Raw genomic sequence first — 14722 nt, 5'->3', positions numbered from 1 at the left:
AATCCAGTTCGCAAACTCCAAGGACGAAAACATAATACGACAATAGAGTCTGTTACCAGGCGACAACATGAGTGTGTCAGCCAATCCTGGGCTGGACTTCTCAAACGAGCGCCACGTGCATCCCCAAATCCTTACGGATGCACTGAGGATCCAATCACATTGCTCCTTTTCTGCACAGGACACTCTCTCTGATGATTAGTTGCCCTTTGACCCCGTCCTAGAAAGATTATTCAGTTAAGCTCCACCCTCAATATGACATTTATTGTGATGAATTAAAGCACCAGTGATGATGATGATGAATAATAGAACCGGGCTGAGGCAGAAGCACAGAACTTTCTGAGCTGTTTTTTTCTTGACATCACTGTAGCAAGACTTAGCCACTGTCTCTCCGAGTGGCTCAAATCACTTTAAGTATCACGGCGGCACAGCCCGGGGGAGACAGTCATTGAACGGTTCATTGGCCATTTGGACGAGGTAAGAAAGGCTGCCTCAGAGCCAAGCTGGCTCCTTCGGGAATCCCTCCTAAAAAGCATCTCCTGCCCCTCGCTGGCAGACACTTGTGCACATCCTGGTGCAGTGGTGTGTGCCACACGGCCGTGGAAACCACAAAAGGGCTGACGTGCACTGGAACAGAATTCTAACGTCTCCCCAGCCAGGATGCTAGCACGGCAGAGATGGAGGAATAATGTGCCTTTCCAGCTACATGCAGTGGTGTGAACGGGTTGTTCCACTCATTGCATTGCCTATGGGTCTCAGCCTGAAAGCACTTACAACCAAGCAGCGTGCTTACATCCCACAGGAGGTGGTATGGGGCTGGGCTGGGGGTCAGGCTCTGTTACCGAACTGCTGTGTGATGTTCGACATCCTCCCTCCTGTTTCCCCATTTCCATTACAATCTCTTCGGGGCAGGGACTCTTTCTTACTATGTGTCCATACAGCACCCCGGGGCACCGTGCTCCTCTGGGGTTTAAATCAGAACGTGGCATCAACCCAGCCCCAGTGCTGCCACGATACCAACCAGCACCGCTCCTGGCCCAGTTCACTGCCCTGCGGCCGCACTCTCGCCTTGGCTGCTGCACAGGGGGAGCAGAGGCCTCAGTACTGAAGCGTATTATCTCCCCGCCAGGCCTGTGCAGAGGGGAGAGCAAGTGGTTCCTTTCCATTCATCACCCTTATCAGCTGCAACCTTTTATTTGTACAAGGGCGGCCTGCCCTCCTTCTAGGGAAACAGGCCTGTTTGTGTCACTCCAGGCACGGACAGAAGCAGGGCCCGGTTGTCTCCTCGGCTCCCAAGCCTGTCCTGGCTGCCCCCTGGAAATGCCTCGCTGTGAAAATTAACTCCTCTCTGTTGTTCTTGGAGCGCAATGAAGGCAGCTTCCCCCAGCTGTGCGAGCCCCCGGCCGGCACTTCAGGTCACTGGGGCAGCCAGGGCCAGCCTCATCATAACATGAAACAATAACACGCTCGGCAGCTTTATTATTCCAGCTCACCTCACAGCCAGCGCTGGCACTGGGAGCTCAGAGGTTGGGCAGGAGTGGCGGCAGGTTCCAGACAAGGGGGCTTGCGGCTGTCTTGTTTTTCACCTTGCTGGAACAGTGGGAAAAGCCTGAAGCCCCGGCTGTGCCAATGAAAATATTCACTCCAGGCCAGGAGAGGGAGCAAAAACAGAGAGCAACACAAATAAATAGCAGACTAAGCACTCGGGCTGCTGTTGGCCAGGGGTGGCAGAGGCGTCTGCACAGTTACCTTTCACACAGGCATTTCCTCTCCCTTCAGCATGCTCAGGGCTCCTCTCTTTGGAGAGCCAAGTCTCTGTGTGTGTGTGTGTGGGGGGGAAGGTTATCATCAGTATTATGATAGCACTTAGGGGAAACCGAGGCACAGCATGGGGAAGTTTTCCACATGTTTACAACACAGTTCACTGACAGGATAGAAATTCTCTCCCTATCCAGGACTGGCTCCAGTGGGAATCCCTCCTGAAAAAGCATCTACTTCTCCTCCCTGACAGCCATTTCTGCATATCCGTGTGTGTCACGCATGATGGTACCTCACAGCAGCACCCTGCGAAGGATGCAGGGCCTAACTGGTGTCTCACTCGCACTTGTGTAACTCTAGGGACGCTTAGTGAAAGTGTAGTAGGCTGTTATCCATTTTACAGGTAGGGAACTGAGGCCTAGAGAGACTAAGTCACTCAGCCGAGGTCCAACAGGGAGTTTGTGGCAGAGCTGGGGATTGAACCCAGCTCTCCCAAGTCACAGACTAGCACCTGAAACACACGACTAGCCCACCTCGCTTCGGAATGGCAAAAACACCAGCAGCTCCCCACACACTCTTCTTTCATCCCTACTAACAGCCAATATATTGCACACCTGCTGTATGCAGCCTCGCACCTGAAGCGCACAAGGTAGAGAAGCATTAGCCCTATCTAGCAGATGGGGAAACCGAGGCACGGAGACTTGGTCCAGGTCATATGGTGCATCTGTGGCAGAACTAGAAAGAAAACCCAGAAAAACTAGGTCTTCTGCAGCCTGGCCCCAGGCCCTGATCACTAGAGTCAGGGCTGGTGCAAGGAAGTTTTGCTAGGGCACGAAACTTCCACCTTGTGCCCCCCCCCCCCCCAGCCCTGCGGCTGCTCCCCACCCCAGCTCACCTCTGCTCTGCCGCCTCCCCGAGCACGCTGCCCCTGCTCTAATTTGCCTCCCCTCCCAGGCTTGCGGCGTCAAACAGCTGTTTGGCGCCGCAAGCCTGGGAGGCGGGAGAAGTGGAGTGGCAACCGTGCGCTCAGGGAGGGAGCGTAGGATTGCTGTAAAAAAAAATTGGGGGCACCGCTTTTTGGTGCCCCCAAATCTTGGCGCCCCAGGCAACCGCCTAGTTTGCCTTAATGGTAGCACCTGCCCTGACTAGAGTCACCCGCCACCACCCTTACAACAGCTGTGAGATTCATAGAGGAAAGAGTGTCACAGGCACTTGAACAAACTCGGAATCCTAGCAGGAGAGCGCTAGGGTGGGAATGAAAAAGGCGACCTGCCGAGTAGAGGAAGGGCTCTGCTGTACTTACTGCAGTGGTACAAGGCTGTTCACGCAAGGGAAGGGGAGGAAACCTCATAACTCAGCAGCTGCTGTGGTGGTTCTGTCGGGCTAACAGGAGGGCAAGCTGGAGTCTATTTGTTTCCCCTGCATCAAGAGAGTTGTTTACTACTGTTTCCAAGTAAGCAACAAGGCCGCACCAGTGTCACTGAGGGCATCAGCCTCTGTGTTAGTGGCAATAACGCACAACTCTCAGATCCCCCAGTGGAACAGGCAGGGCTGGCAGGCAGTGGGAGAGAAAAGACACTTCTGCCTGTGTCCTGAGCACATTCAATGTGAAACCAAGCGGATAATCACAGGAGACTAGTGCCATTTTTACAGGCATAGGGCATCTCTGGCCTCACTCTATTTCCTTCCACAGCTCACTGCAGTTCTATTGTTCCCATTTGCTCATCCAGCACATGAATTCAGTACACAGCTGGAAGGGGGGAAAAATGCGTGTGTCAGAGTTATTTTTGAAACCCTTTTTACACAGCAGTTTGCCAGAGAGAATGGCCTGTTCTGGTGTATTTTAAGCCCTGTGGTTATAGAAGCAGAAAACAATACAGGCGTTTCAGCTTATCTAGAGCCCATTTCCACCTATTATGTGAGAACGGGCGAGTACATGGCCCGAATTGCACTTCATCACTGTACCTTGGAGAGCACATGAACAATACAAGAGAGGCAAGGATGGTAAAGGCTGGCCCACCCCCCAGGCCAGTCCCCTGCGAAATAGCCCTAGGACAATCTCTACCCAAGAGTCTGAACTATTAGTCAGAGTTCCTCCCCAGCCAGGAATATAGTCACCCTAAGATTCATAGACCCCCAAGGCCAGAAGGGACCACTGTGATCATCTCATCTGATTCCCTGTATAGCGCTGACCCGAGAACATCCCCCAAATAACTCCCAGAGCAGCTCTCTTAGGGCTTGTCTATACTTATGCGCTGGTTCGGCGGCAGGCAATCCAACTTCTGGTTTGATTTATCGCGTCTTGTCTGGACGCGATAAATCGAACCCAGAAGTGCTCGCCGTCGACTCCGGTAATCCTGCTCGGCGAGAGGAGTACGCGGAGTCGACAGGGGAGCCTGCCTGCCTGCCATGTCTGGACCACGGTAAGTTCGCACTAAGGTACGTCGACTTCAGCTACATTATTCACGTAGCTGAAGTTGCGTACCTTAGATCGAATTGGGGGGTTAGTGTAGACCAGCCCTTAGAAAAACATCCAGCCCTGAATGAAAACTGGTCAGGGACAGAGAATCCGCCCCCACCCTTGGTGAGTTGGTCCCATGGTTAACTACTCTCAGCGTTAAACACGGACACCTTATCCGTCTGAAGTTGTCTAGCTTCAGTTTCAGACATTGAATAATGGGTTCTTCCATCTAGCATGATCCAATTGTCTTCTCTCCTTGTAGGTCCTGTAACCAAGTCACCCCTTAACCTTCTCTTGGGTAAGCGAAAGAGACTCAAAGAGCTCAGTCACCAAGGCTGAGTTTCTGATCCTTTAATCATTCCCATGGCACTTCTCTGAACCCTTTCCAATCCATCGCCAGCCTTCTTGAATGGGGGGGGTACCAGTTCTCCACCCAGCAGGGGCCCCACCCCTGCCAAAAATGGAGAGGAAATAACCTTGCTGCTGGTACTTGAGAGCCCCCTGCCTAGAGGTCCCAAGATTGCCTTAGGTCACAGAGTCACACTCGGAGCTCACGTTCAGCTGATTGTCCACCACAACCCCCACGTCTCTCACGTCCCTGCTTCCCAGGCTAGAGCTCCCCATCCTGGGAGTAGGGCCTCCTCCTTTGCTCCTAGCTGTATACATTTAGCCCTATTAACACACAGAGGGCTCAGTTTACCAAGCCATCCAGCTAGCTCTGAAGCAGTGATCGGTCCTCTTCACTAGTTACCCCTCCCTCAGTTTTTGGGGCACATGCAAACTTTACCAGTGATAAAGTTAAGGGGGGGGGGGAAAGATTGATTTCACTGACTACGGGCTACGCCATGAGAGGGCTTGGGAGGAAGGGCTGAAGAAAGGCTGTTCAGCCATGCTATTGGGGGGTTAAGGCAGTGAGCTATTTGGCAGTAAGGCCCTTCCCGTTCTTTATACAGCTGGTCAGCACCTGGAGCTGAACTTCAAACAAGACCATTTCAGCCCACGTCGTGAATGATGTCAGCAGTCTGACCAGCTCGCCTCATTTACTAGACCCCAGGTTAATTTATAGCATCAGGCTAAAACTTTATTCAAAGTTCACCCGCTGATAGTGACAGAGGGCAAGCCCAGTCAGCCAGCTTTTCACAGTAAGAAGCTGGGAGCATTAGACTGAGAACCAGCGGACTAGACGTGTTACACTAGATGCTGTGAGAAAGCGCCACACACACACACACGGCAGGAGGTATTTTATGTCAAAGTTTTATTTGACAAAAATGTAACATTAAGTCTGCCAGAAAGAGCTGAAGAGCGACTTCCATCTGCTACTCTCTCAGCCTGGAGCGCGAACACGTTGGGGAGATAAGAATACAGACTGAGCAGGCATCTGTGGTGGTTTGGCTTACATTAAAAATGGAACAAACAATCAGAAGGACATAAGGCTAGACCCTTTTGGTTTCACAGCTTTGGGGTTTTTCAGGCACAATTCCCTGGAGCCTGCTCTCTTGAGAAGGGACGGCAGGTTTCCCTCAGCCCACCCCTCCCAGCATTTCACACCCCAGCAGGAGAAGACATTTGTGCAAACAAACAAAGTCACTTGGTTTTTTTTTCCTACCCCTTTTTAAAATGAAGATTTTTTTTTTGAGTGACTTTGGTGCTCATTAAAGTGAAATAATCATCAGCCTAAACAGTGCACGTGAGCACTCTGCCATGCAGCTCTATTCCTCAAACCCCACCACCAGCTACTCGGGGATCAGATCTGTGCTGGGCAGGAGGTGCCAGCTCGGTTGCCTGGTGCAGTCAGTCCCTATCTGAGAGGCTGAGGAAAGGGAACCTAGGAAGAGTGTGATCAGCCTTAAGCTCCCATCAATGGTTCTAGGTCTCTGAATGGGGCAATTCACTTACCCACAACATCCCCACTCCCCTCCAGCCTGGCCGAATCCCTGGGCAGCCCCATGCCAGCAGAGTCCCAGTGCTCACGCCCCCCCCCCCCACGTGAAGGCCCCTCGTTCCCAGCAGATTTGAACACACCAGGGGGATCCCTGTCAAGCGGCTGGGAAGTGAATACTCACACTTAGCACTAGCCAACCAACAGCTTAACAGAGCCAGTGGCAAATGGTGGGCTTTGAAGCTGCAGTCGTTTTACAGTCAGACCAGCAGGTTAAAAAATAATAGTTAACCAATGGAAATCTGGGCCTCAGAAACGAGGCCATCTGGGGCAGAGGATCAGGGCTGTTACTGCAGTTACCAGTGGGGAATCCCTTACACCGACAAACACATGGACAGGAAGTTACTCTGAACGTACATGAGGACAGTGCTTATAACTTTGCTCTGGGGCGACTGAACACAGGGAAGTAGGCATTAAGTCCTGGGATACGGCCTTTACTTAGCCCCTCAGGGTTTCCTCACCCTGGGCTGGCACCTCAGCTTGGACAGATAAGCTACTGAGTCATGCAACTCGGTGTGGCAATATCTAGATGTCGGGATTATTTTGGGAGGTGACCCAGAAGAAGGAGAGAGGTTTGGTTTAGGAGCAGGACCAGCTGCTTGGGGAGCACTGGAGTGCCAATCAAACCCCACAGTAATTCTTACAGCAAACTGCCCTAGGGAACTTCTAGGCTGAAGGCAAACTCTTGCAGCTGCTAAGATCTCAGAGGCAAATAGACTTCCCCCACTCCCTCCTTTAGAAGGAGAATCGTTTACCTAGGCTAGGCCAGATTAACTCCACCAGTTAGGAATTAAAGATCTCGGCTAGAGAGATTTAGAGTTCAGGTTACAAAGCACAGCTCTGATCAGAGAGGATGGAAACCATTGAGCAGGAAAGGGGACGCTCCCCTAGTTATAGTAAGGATATTTCCCCACATATTGCCCCAAAGACGCAGTAGCTGGTCCACCCCAAGGCAAAGCACCTTGGATTTAAGTGCAAGCCGCACAATATCCCAGGCAGCTTTCCTCTGAAGACGCTTTTGTAGCTGAGGAAAGGATTTCGTTTGGTTTCCATGTCTACACAGTTTAAAAAAAGAAAGCACCCGCTCTCCTGGGACTGCAGCTGGAGAAAGGCGAACGTATTGGTGTCATGTGACACCGGTTACTTCGGGTCTTTTGTACAGACGAAGGCACCAGAGAATAACCCTTCCCAAGGGAGCCTGAGGTACATTTCGCCAGCCGAATGGTAGGAAGGGTCCTCGCGCCCTGTAAACTTCAGCCAGCCGGCTACAATGCAACATATGATTGAGCCACATGCACATCCTATGGCACGGCCAGTCTGCCAAGAGGTGCACTCACCTGAAAGCACCCACACTTTAAATACACAGAGACACAATGGACAGTGGAGAGCAGGAGGTGCCTGCCAGTCAACCAAAGTGGGTTTCCAATAGGAGCTTTGGGGTTTGGTTTGGTTTTTAAAGCCTCTGTAGCAAACAGGTCCTATGGCCAAGATGCCCAAGAACCAGAGTATCCCCTTGTTCAATGGCCAAGGGATACCCCCGAGACACAGCAGCCTGGTTTCAGTGCGCTCCTAGACGTACTGTTTCTTGGAAGCAGAGCTGCCGGGCCGGCTGGCCTGTCTCTCCTGCAGGGGCTGGGCTCCTGGGGCGTAGGACTCAGGGGAGGGCTTGTTGCCACTGCGCAGCGCCAGGTTCTCCTCGGTGTTGAAGTTGGCCCAGTTCTGCTCGCTCGACAGCTTGTTGTAGGCCAGGTAGGGAGGGGAGTGGCTCTCGCTCAGGGGGAGGTAGTGACACGGCTTGCTGTCTGGGAAGGAGTCTATGTCCCCAGCTGGGCTGGAAGAGGAAGAGGCCTCCCTCATGCTGCTGAGCAGGTTCTTGCAGCAGAGGTGGAAGAGCTCCAGGAGGTTGAGGCCCAGGGAGATCAGGCCCACCACCATCATGAAGATGATGAAGATGGTCTTCTCAGTGGGGCGGGAGACAAAGCAGTCCACCTTGTGGGGGCAGGGGGCCCTCTCGCACACGAAGATGGGCGGCATGAAGAAACCGTACAGGTACCACTGGCCTAAGAGGAAGCCAGCCTCGAAGATGCTCTTGCAAATGACACTGACGACGTAGGTCCACATCAGGGATCCGCGGAGCTTGATGCGGCCGTCCTCCGCCACGCAGATCTTGGAGATCTTCTTCTGCACCGCCGACAGAGCCTGCTCCGCCTTCAAGTCTTTGATCTGCGCCGCCCGGAGCTCGCTCTCCCGCTGCTTCAGCTTCTCCTCCCGCCCCGAGAGGTAGATGACGTGGCCCAGGTAGACCAAGGTAGGGGTGCTGACGAAGAGGAACTGCAGCACCCAGTAGCGGATGTGGGAGATGGGGAAGGCCTTGTCGTAGCACACGTTGACACAGCCCGGCTGCTTGGTGTTGCACAGGAAATCCGACTGCTCGTCCCCCCACACCGATTCCCCGGCCAGGCCCAGGATAAGTATCCTGAAGATGAACAGCACCGTCAACCAGATCTTCCCAATCACTGTTGAGTGCTCCTGGACCTGGTCCAGCAGCTTCTCCAGGAAGCCCCAGTCCCCCATCTTCTAGGGGGTCTTGTGCTATTGATGGCAGAGAGAGAACAAGAGTTAAGTCAACCTGACCGTTTGACCTTTCAGCCCTCGTTTCCACGAAAGCCAGAGATAGGAGACGCACGGGGCTTCCCAGGTTGCCACACGGCCTGGCAGCACTCCCCATCACCCTGCTCCATGGCTGGTGTTTCATTCGACTAGGAACCCAGACCAGGGCCTGCCCACCCGCATCCTGAGCCGGGACACTGGGTTTTAGCCAGCTCAGCGTGCGGTTCTTAGGTTCTACAGAGCTAAGCGGTGTGTGGTATCGCTTTGAGGACCAGGCAGCTCTGCAGGAGGGGAAGGACTCAGACGGGCAGCTCATGTTGGGTGCCAACTGGCTGGTGGGGTCAGGCTTAGGGTTGCCAGCTTTCTAATCGCACAAAACTGAACACCCCTTCCCTGAGGCCCCGCCCCTTTCCCAAGGCCCCGCCCCTTCCTGCGCCATCCCCCCTCCCTCCATTGCAGACTTTCACCAGGCTGGGGCAGGGAGTTGGGGTGCAGGAGGGGGGTGAGGGCTCCAGGGATGAAGGGTTTGGGGTGCAGGAGGTGGCTCCAGGCTGGGGATTTGGGGGCATGCAGGCTCTGGGACGGAGTTTGGATGCAGGAGGGGACTCTGGGATGGGGCAGGAGTGAGGGGGTTCGGGGCCCTGGCGGTGTTTACTGCAGCTCCCAGAAGCAGCAGCCACATCGCTGCAGCCCCTAGGCACGTGGGCAGCCAGGGAAGCGCTGTACGCTGTCCTCATGCCCGCAGCTCCCATTGGTTGCTGTTCCTGCCTTAGCCCCACCCACTGGACTTTTAGCTGCCCAGTCGGCAGTGCTGACTGGAGCCACCAGACTGGGTGGCCCGGTCACAAACCGGACACCTGGCAACCCTAGGTGGGCTTCAGGGGAGCACAAGACATTTTGTCCCAGCTGAGGCCCGGGCAGGAGTTTGCGATGCTGGCCTAGTCATCCCCTCAGAGCGTAGGGAGAGCTGCTCCTTCCTGGGAGCCCTGGGCTAGCAGTCAGACCCTAAAGCGGATCACTGGGGATTTCAGCAGGCTACCATCACTGCCAAAATACTAGGGCTGCAGCAAGAAGTCAGCCTTCTGGAGACCCAGGCCCCCACCCCTTTTCCCCACACTGGGAGACCACAAATCTCCAGCAGAGAAAGCGACACTAGCCAGACAACATTAGCCACTGAAGCAAGGGGGGGGGGGGGAGGAGAGGGAAATGGGACACCCCCTCTTGCCTGGTGATTGCAGGGTGCAGATAAGCCTGGTTAGGTGACTAGCAAGTGCAGCTGTACCAAGGGTCCATCAGAAAGCAGCACCTTACAGCTGGGGGCACGCTACTTTTAGTTAAAGGTGCAGGACCCAGTTAAGGGCAGCCCTCAGCTTCCTGGCCAGCTGCCAGCACTGCCCCCTTAGCGCTGCAAAGCGTGGGTGCCCCTGGAACTTAGGGGCTTAGCACAGCCTCTCTCCCCCCAGCCCTTGGGTGTCCAGCCGAGAAGCCACTGAGGCAGGACGTAGAGTGTAGCTGTCCCGTGGCTTTTTGTAGGAGCTGGGTTAGTGCCACAGGGCAGGTTAGTGCCAAGGAATCCAGGTGCCCCATGGGCCATCTGTCCCTGAGACAGGGCATAGGGCAGCAGCCAGCACCTGGGTGCATGAGTTTAGAGACGGGCCAGTCCTCCCTGCAGCTGGGCTGGAGGCTGAGAGCAGACAGCTATGCCACCACTGTGAGCCCCTCTGACGGAGGAGCTTGTTAGAGACACAAAAGCACTGGGGCTTAAGCAGCTCTCCTGGATAGGAGCCCAGCCTCCAGGCAGCACCCCTGCCCAGGGGAGAAAGTGGGGGACAGGGAGGGGGAAGAGTAGGATGAGAAAGCTCCAGGTGCTCTATCCTTCTCCCCAGGGTCACAGCAGCAGACAAAGCAGAGACTCCCCCCCCCCATACACACTTTACCACTTTCTTACCCTTTGGGGAGCAGAGGGTAGTTACTCAGAGCCCCACTCAGCAGAAACAGACCCTGATGTTAATCCCCCAGGAGAGACCAGGCATTTCAGCCCCAGTGCAGCAGCAATTAGCTACCCAAAGGGGAGATTCACTCACTCAATTCCTTCCCAGGGTCTCACTCAGTCACTTTCCAAGGGCACTTCAGAGCTAAGCACAGCAGCCACCCCCTCAGGCCAGGGGCTCCTGCCTCCCTGCAGCACCACACCCCAGCCTAGAAAGCTCATTTGTAAGGAACACCTATCAATTAACCAATCAAGGGGTCTGTTGGCTCTGTAAAGCAAGGACTCACAGTGGGGGCAGGTTGATGGGGCCAGATGCAGTCATGAAGGGGTTAAACTGAGTCAGCCTGGTGCAAAGCTAAGGGCTAAGGCATGCACCACCTGGGCTCCCAGGTGCAAGCAGTGGGCTAGGACACAGACCCCCTTTGCATTCCCCCATCCCCTTCCCTGCAGCAACCGTCTGGTTTGCAGCATCTGTGCCGAGCCCCTGTCCCCAGTCCCAGCCCCTTGGCCGGCCCAGCCATGCCCCAGAGCAGAGGGGCTGCCCAGCCATCCCTGACCACGCCAGCACCATTGGCTTGCTTGGGAGAGGGACCCAGAGCCAGCTGGAGTCTGGTGTTTACTCACCGAAGCCAGGCACAGCTGTGCGACCTCAGCCCCAGCTCCCTGCTGGCCCAGGTGGGGCAAGGGGGTTACAACCTGTGGCTCTTTATACCAGAGGCTGCTGCTCCCACCAGATCCCTGAGACTGTCCGAGAGAAGGAGGAAACTGACCCTGGGTAGAGTCACACAGGGGAGCGGGGGGAGGAGCTGCAGGAAACTGGGGGTTGGTAAAATTGATAGTTCGCTGCAGAGCCCTCCTTTAAAGGGGCAGCTGCTTTGGCAGGTGTGCGACTGGGGGGGGGAGGAGGTGTGAGGCGGGGGGTGACTTTATTCTTTTCCTGGCTGCCGGTTCCACGTGAAATCGCAGCAATATTGGGGGAAGAGCACAACAGCGAGAGTTGGGAGCGGCCGCGGGAACGGGGGGAGAGCGGCCCTGCTGGGCTCCCTCCTCTTTCACAGGGAGTCACAGACGAGGACGGGGCAGCCTGGAAATAGGAAATGGAGGAAAACAAGCCAGACAAGGCTGAAATAATAATACTATCAGGCCAGGTCAGGGCCTCCCCCGCGGAGCCAAAACCAACACGGGGAAGATCCCGGGCCAGGAGCTGTGAGAGTCCGGTGACAACCAGGCCTCTAGGGGGGCATCGCCCCCGAGAAAGCTCCGTTTTCAGGGCTGTCTTCCCCCGAAGCCAGGGAAGAACTCTGGCATTTGAACCAAAGCGCCAGTGCACAAGTTACTTAGGCTGGGGGCTACGGGAGCTGGAATTCGGCCTACAAAGTGCCCCCGCTCAGATGCTTTGCCAAGGGTCCGTCTCCCCTCGTCTAGCTCCCCTTGGCCCAGTGAGCTCAAATGAGGCTCTGCTTGGGGGGTTGAGCTTGCAGGATACGTGCCTAGCAGGGGGTAGGGGGGGTGAAGTTGAACAGCTCTCTCCAGGCTGCTGCTGGGGCTGGCCAACACACGCAAGGGTTTGGGACACTCTGAGTTCAGGAGGGGCCCAAGCCACCATAAAAGGCCTGATCTTTCCACCCTCGTCCTCACTGAGCAGCACTTACCTGGGAAGCCCCATTGGTTTCGGCAGGGACTAGTCACCTGGCTGAGGGCTGTGTGACGTGCAGACTCGATCGCACGCTCAGGGAGGTAGGGGAGGAGGTGACTGGCTTCAAGCGAAGGGCCGAGCGAGTTGAGAGCTCCAGGCGGAGGGGATGGAGGGGCGGGTGCCGCCGAAAGGGAGGGGGGCACTTGCGGGTTCCATGGCAAGGGGGCACACGGTTATTGTAGGGGAACTGGCCCAGAGGTGGCTAGTGAAGGAAGACGGGGCTGAGGGCCAGGGGTACAGGGGTATGACACCCTGCTAGGCTGACCATGAACAGAGATGGTAAAGCCCTGACCACACTAGGTGCCCTGGGGTTTCAAAACAGATTAATTAAAACCGGGTTGATAACTCCTTTGAGAATGAGCTGTAGGAGTTCACTAATCCAGACAGGGCCGTTCTCTGCCGCACTCTAAATCTCTCTCACGCACACACATGTGCGCACACATACACGCACCCCTCATGGGGCAGCATTCTACACCCACGTTACACTCTTTGCACAGGGGTACATGACAGCACACGGTGTGAGGCGAGGCACAGGCAAGCCCATAATCTCGCTCTCTGGCTATAACCTGCCCTGCACACACATTTGGTACCCGTGTAACGTGTTGGTTTAGGGGGGTGATTTTGCCCCCCCAGTACAATGGTATTGGTACAAACCCTAGTTCTGTGGACAGCTGTACCAGTATAAAGGTGCTTCCACCAGTATATTCCCCGTCCCCTCTGGCCCAGCTGACCTGCTCCTGAACTCAGAGCGTCCCAAACCCTTGCGTGTGTCGGCAGCAGCCCGGATCACCCCCCTGCTAGGCACGTATCCTGCAAGCTCAACCCCCCAAGCAGATAGGGTGACCAGATGTCCCGATTTTATAGGGACAGTCCTGATTTTTGGGCCTTTTTCTTATATAGGCTCCTATTACCCCCCACCCCAGTCCCGATTTTTCACATTTGCTGTCTGGTCACCCTACAAGCAGAGCCCCATGTGAGCTCACTGGGCCAGGGCCTTACCCCTTAGAGCAAGGGGGAGCTAGACGAGAGGAGACGGACCCTTGGCAAACTGCTCAGGCACTTTGCACATAAGCGAGCAGCACCACCCTTTGGCCAGAAGGAGAAAGGAACGAGTAAGAAGAATACTCTACACTGGATCATGCAGGGTTTTAAAAGAATGAAAAGACTTTTCCCCTCTAGTTTATTCTCATCCACCATCCTTCCCCCTCTCCTCGCTCTCTGCCCTCCCCCAAACAGGAGTGATACTTTAGGGCTGCTATTTTCCAACCTGGGTCCCTAAAGTTCAGCTACTAAATCCATATTCAGGCTACTAGATGAAGGTGGCCTTATTCCCAGAGGTACGAGAGGCCGCAGCTCCCCGGCTCAGCAGTGGTGGTGAGCTCCTTCAGGCGATGTGGCTACTTTCAGCAATTTTTCACTAGCCAGGTGCCTCTGTTTTCCTGCACTGCTTCTTGAACTCCCTGTTGGGCAAACTGGTTGGATTCTGAGAGGAAAGACACTGAGTTCTCAGGCCTGTCTCCAAGGTATGGGCCCTGCGGGCAGCAGTCTGAAATGTGGGTGATTTCCAGAAGATTAGGTTCAAAGCATCTCTCCCTATAAGGTACTTATCCAGCCCCACTCACCGTAGTCTCTGAGCACTTCACGGTCTGTAATGTGTTTATCCTCACAATGCCCCGTGAGGTAAGGAAGTACTGTTATCCCCATTGTATAGATGGGGAAACTGAGGCAAAAAGTGACCCAAGATCATGCAGGGGGTCCATGGCAGGGAAGGGAAATGCACCCAGGCCAACACCTTAACGACTGGGCCATTCCCCCTCCCCCCACCGAGATCTAGGTTTATTTCCATTTCCAACAGTGCCTGTGTCCCAGTTCCTTAGACGCTTTTGAAAATGTCCCCCAGGATCTCTCTGGGCCTCAGGTCCCATCTGTACAATGGACGTGACAGCCCTGGCCTGCCTCGCTGGGGTGGTTTCAAAGATTAGGAGGTGCTCAGATACCAGGGCCAGGGGGGCCACGTAGCTACGTAGCTACGTGAGACAGATGTGCAATTAGGCAGGCTGTTGGTCCGGTTTTAAGCCGAACGATCCTGCTTTTCTAAAGTTTCTCCCCGTCTGGTACTGAGACAAACCCAGACGTGGTTTTGTCCAGTATCGGATGAGGAAGGAGGGGGCACCATTTTGAAGAGCGTGCGAGGTCATGCCAGCGGGGCAGGGCGGTGTGCTCCTCAAAATGGCATCCCCCAGAGCGTGATTTTGCCCACCATTCTGGGGA

The 14722-nt window shown here is 54.9% G+C and overlaps 1 protein-coding gene across 3 annotated transcripts; it reads right to left on the bottom strand.

Moving 5' to 3' along the window:
- Nucleotides 1-5454: 5454 nt before the first annotated feature.
- Nucleotides 5455-11524, bottom strand: GJA4 (gap junction protein alpha 4). Of its 3 annotated transcripts, none has more exons than XM_005298405.4 (2): nt 11380-11524; nt 5455-8747 (listed from the first exon to the last, which is right to left on the bottom strand). In XM_005298405.4, the coding sequence occupies exon 2, from the start codon at nt 8727-8729 to the stop codon at nt 7725-7727; it is 1005 nt and encodes a 334-aa protein (XP_005298462.1). In that variant the 5' UTR covers nt 8730-8747; nt 11380-11524; the 3' UTR covers nt 5455-7724. The 3 variants fall into 3 exon arrangements, with proteins under 3 accessions (XP_005298462.1, XP_065432906.1, XP_065432907.1); XM_065576834.1 differs by lacking the exon at nt 11380-11524 and adding an exon at nt 10850-11003; XM_065576835.1 differs by lacking the exon at nt 11380-11524 and adding an exon at nt 10714-10855.
- Nucleotides 11525-14722: the final 3198 nt, after the last annotated feature.

The sequence above is a fragment of the Chrysemys picta genome, chromosome 23, assembly GCF_011386835.1.
Source record: "Chrysemys picta bellii isolate R12L10 chromosome 23, ASM1138683v2, whole genome shotgun sequence".
Classification (NCBI taxonomy): domain Eukaryota; kingdom Metazoa; phylum Chordata; order Testudines; family Emydidae; genus Chrysemys; species Chrysemys picta.
The sequence above is the reverse complement of the archived record's forward strand: the minus strand, read 5'-3'. Positions and strand labels throughout refer to the sequence as shown.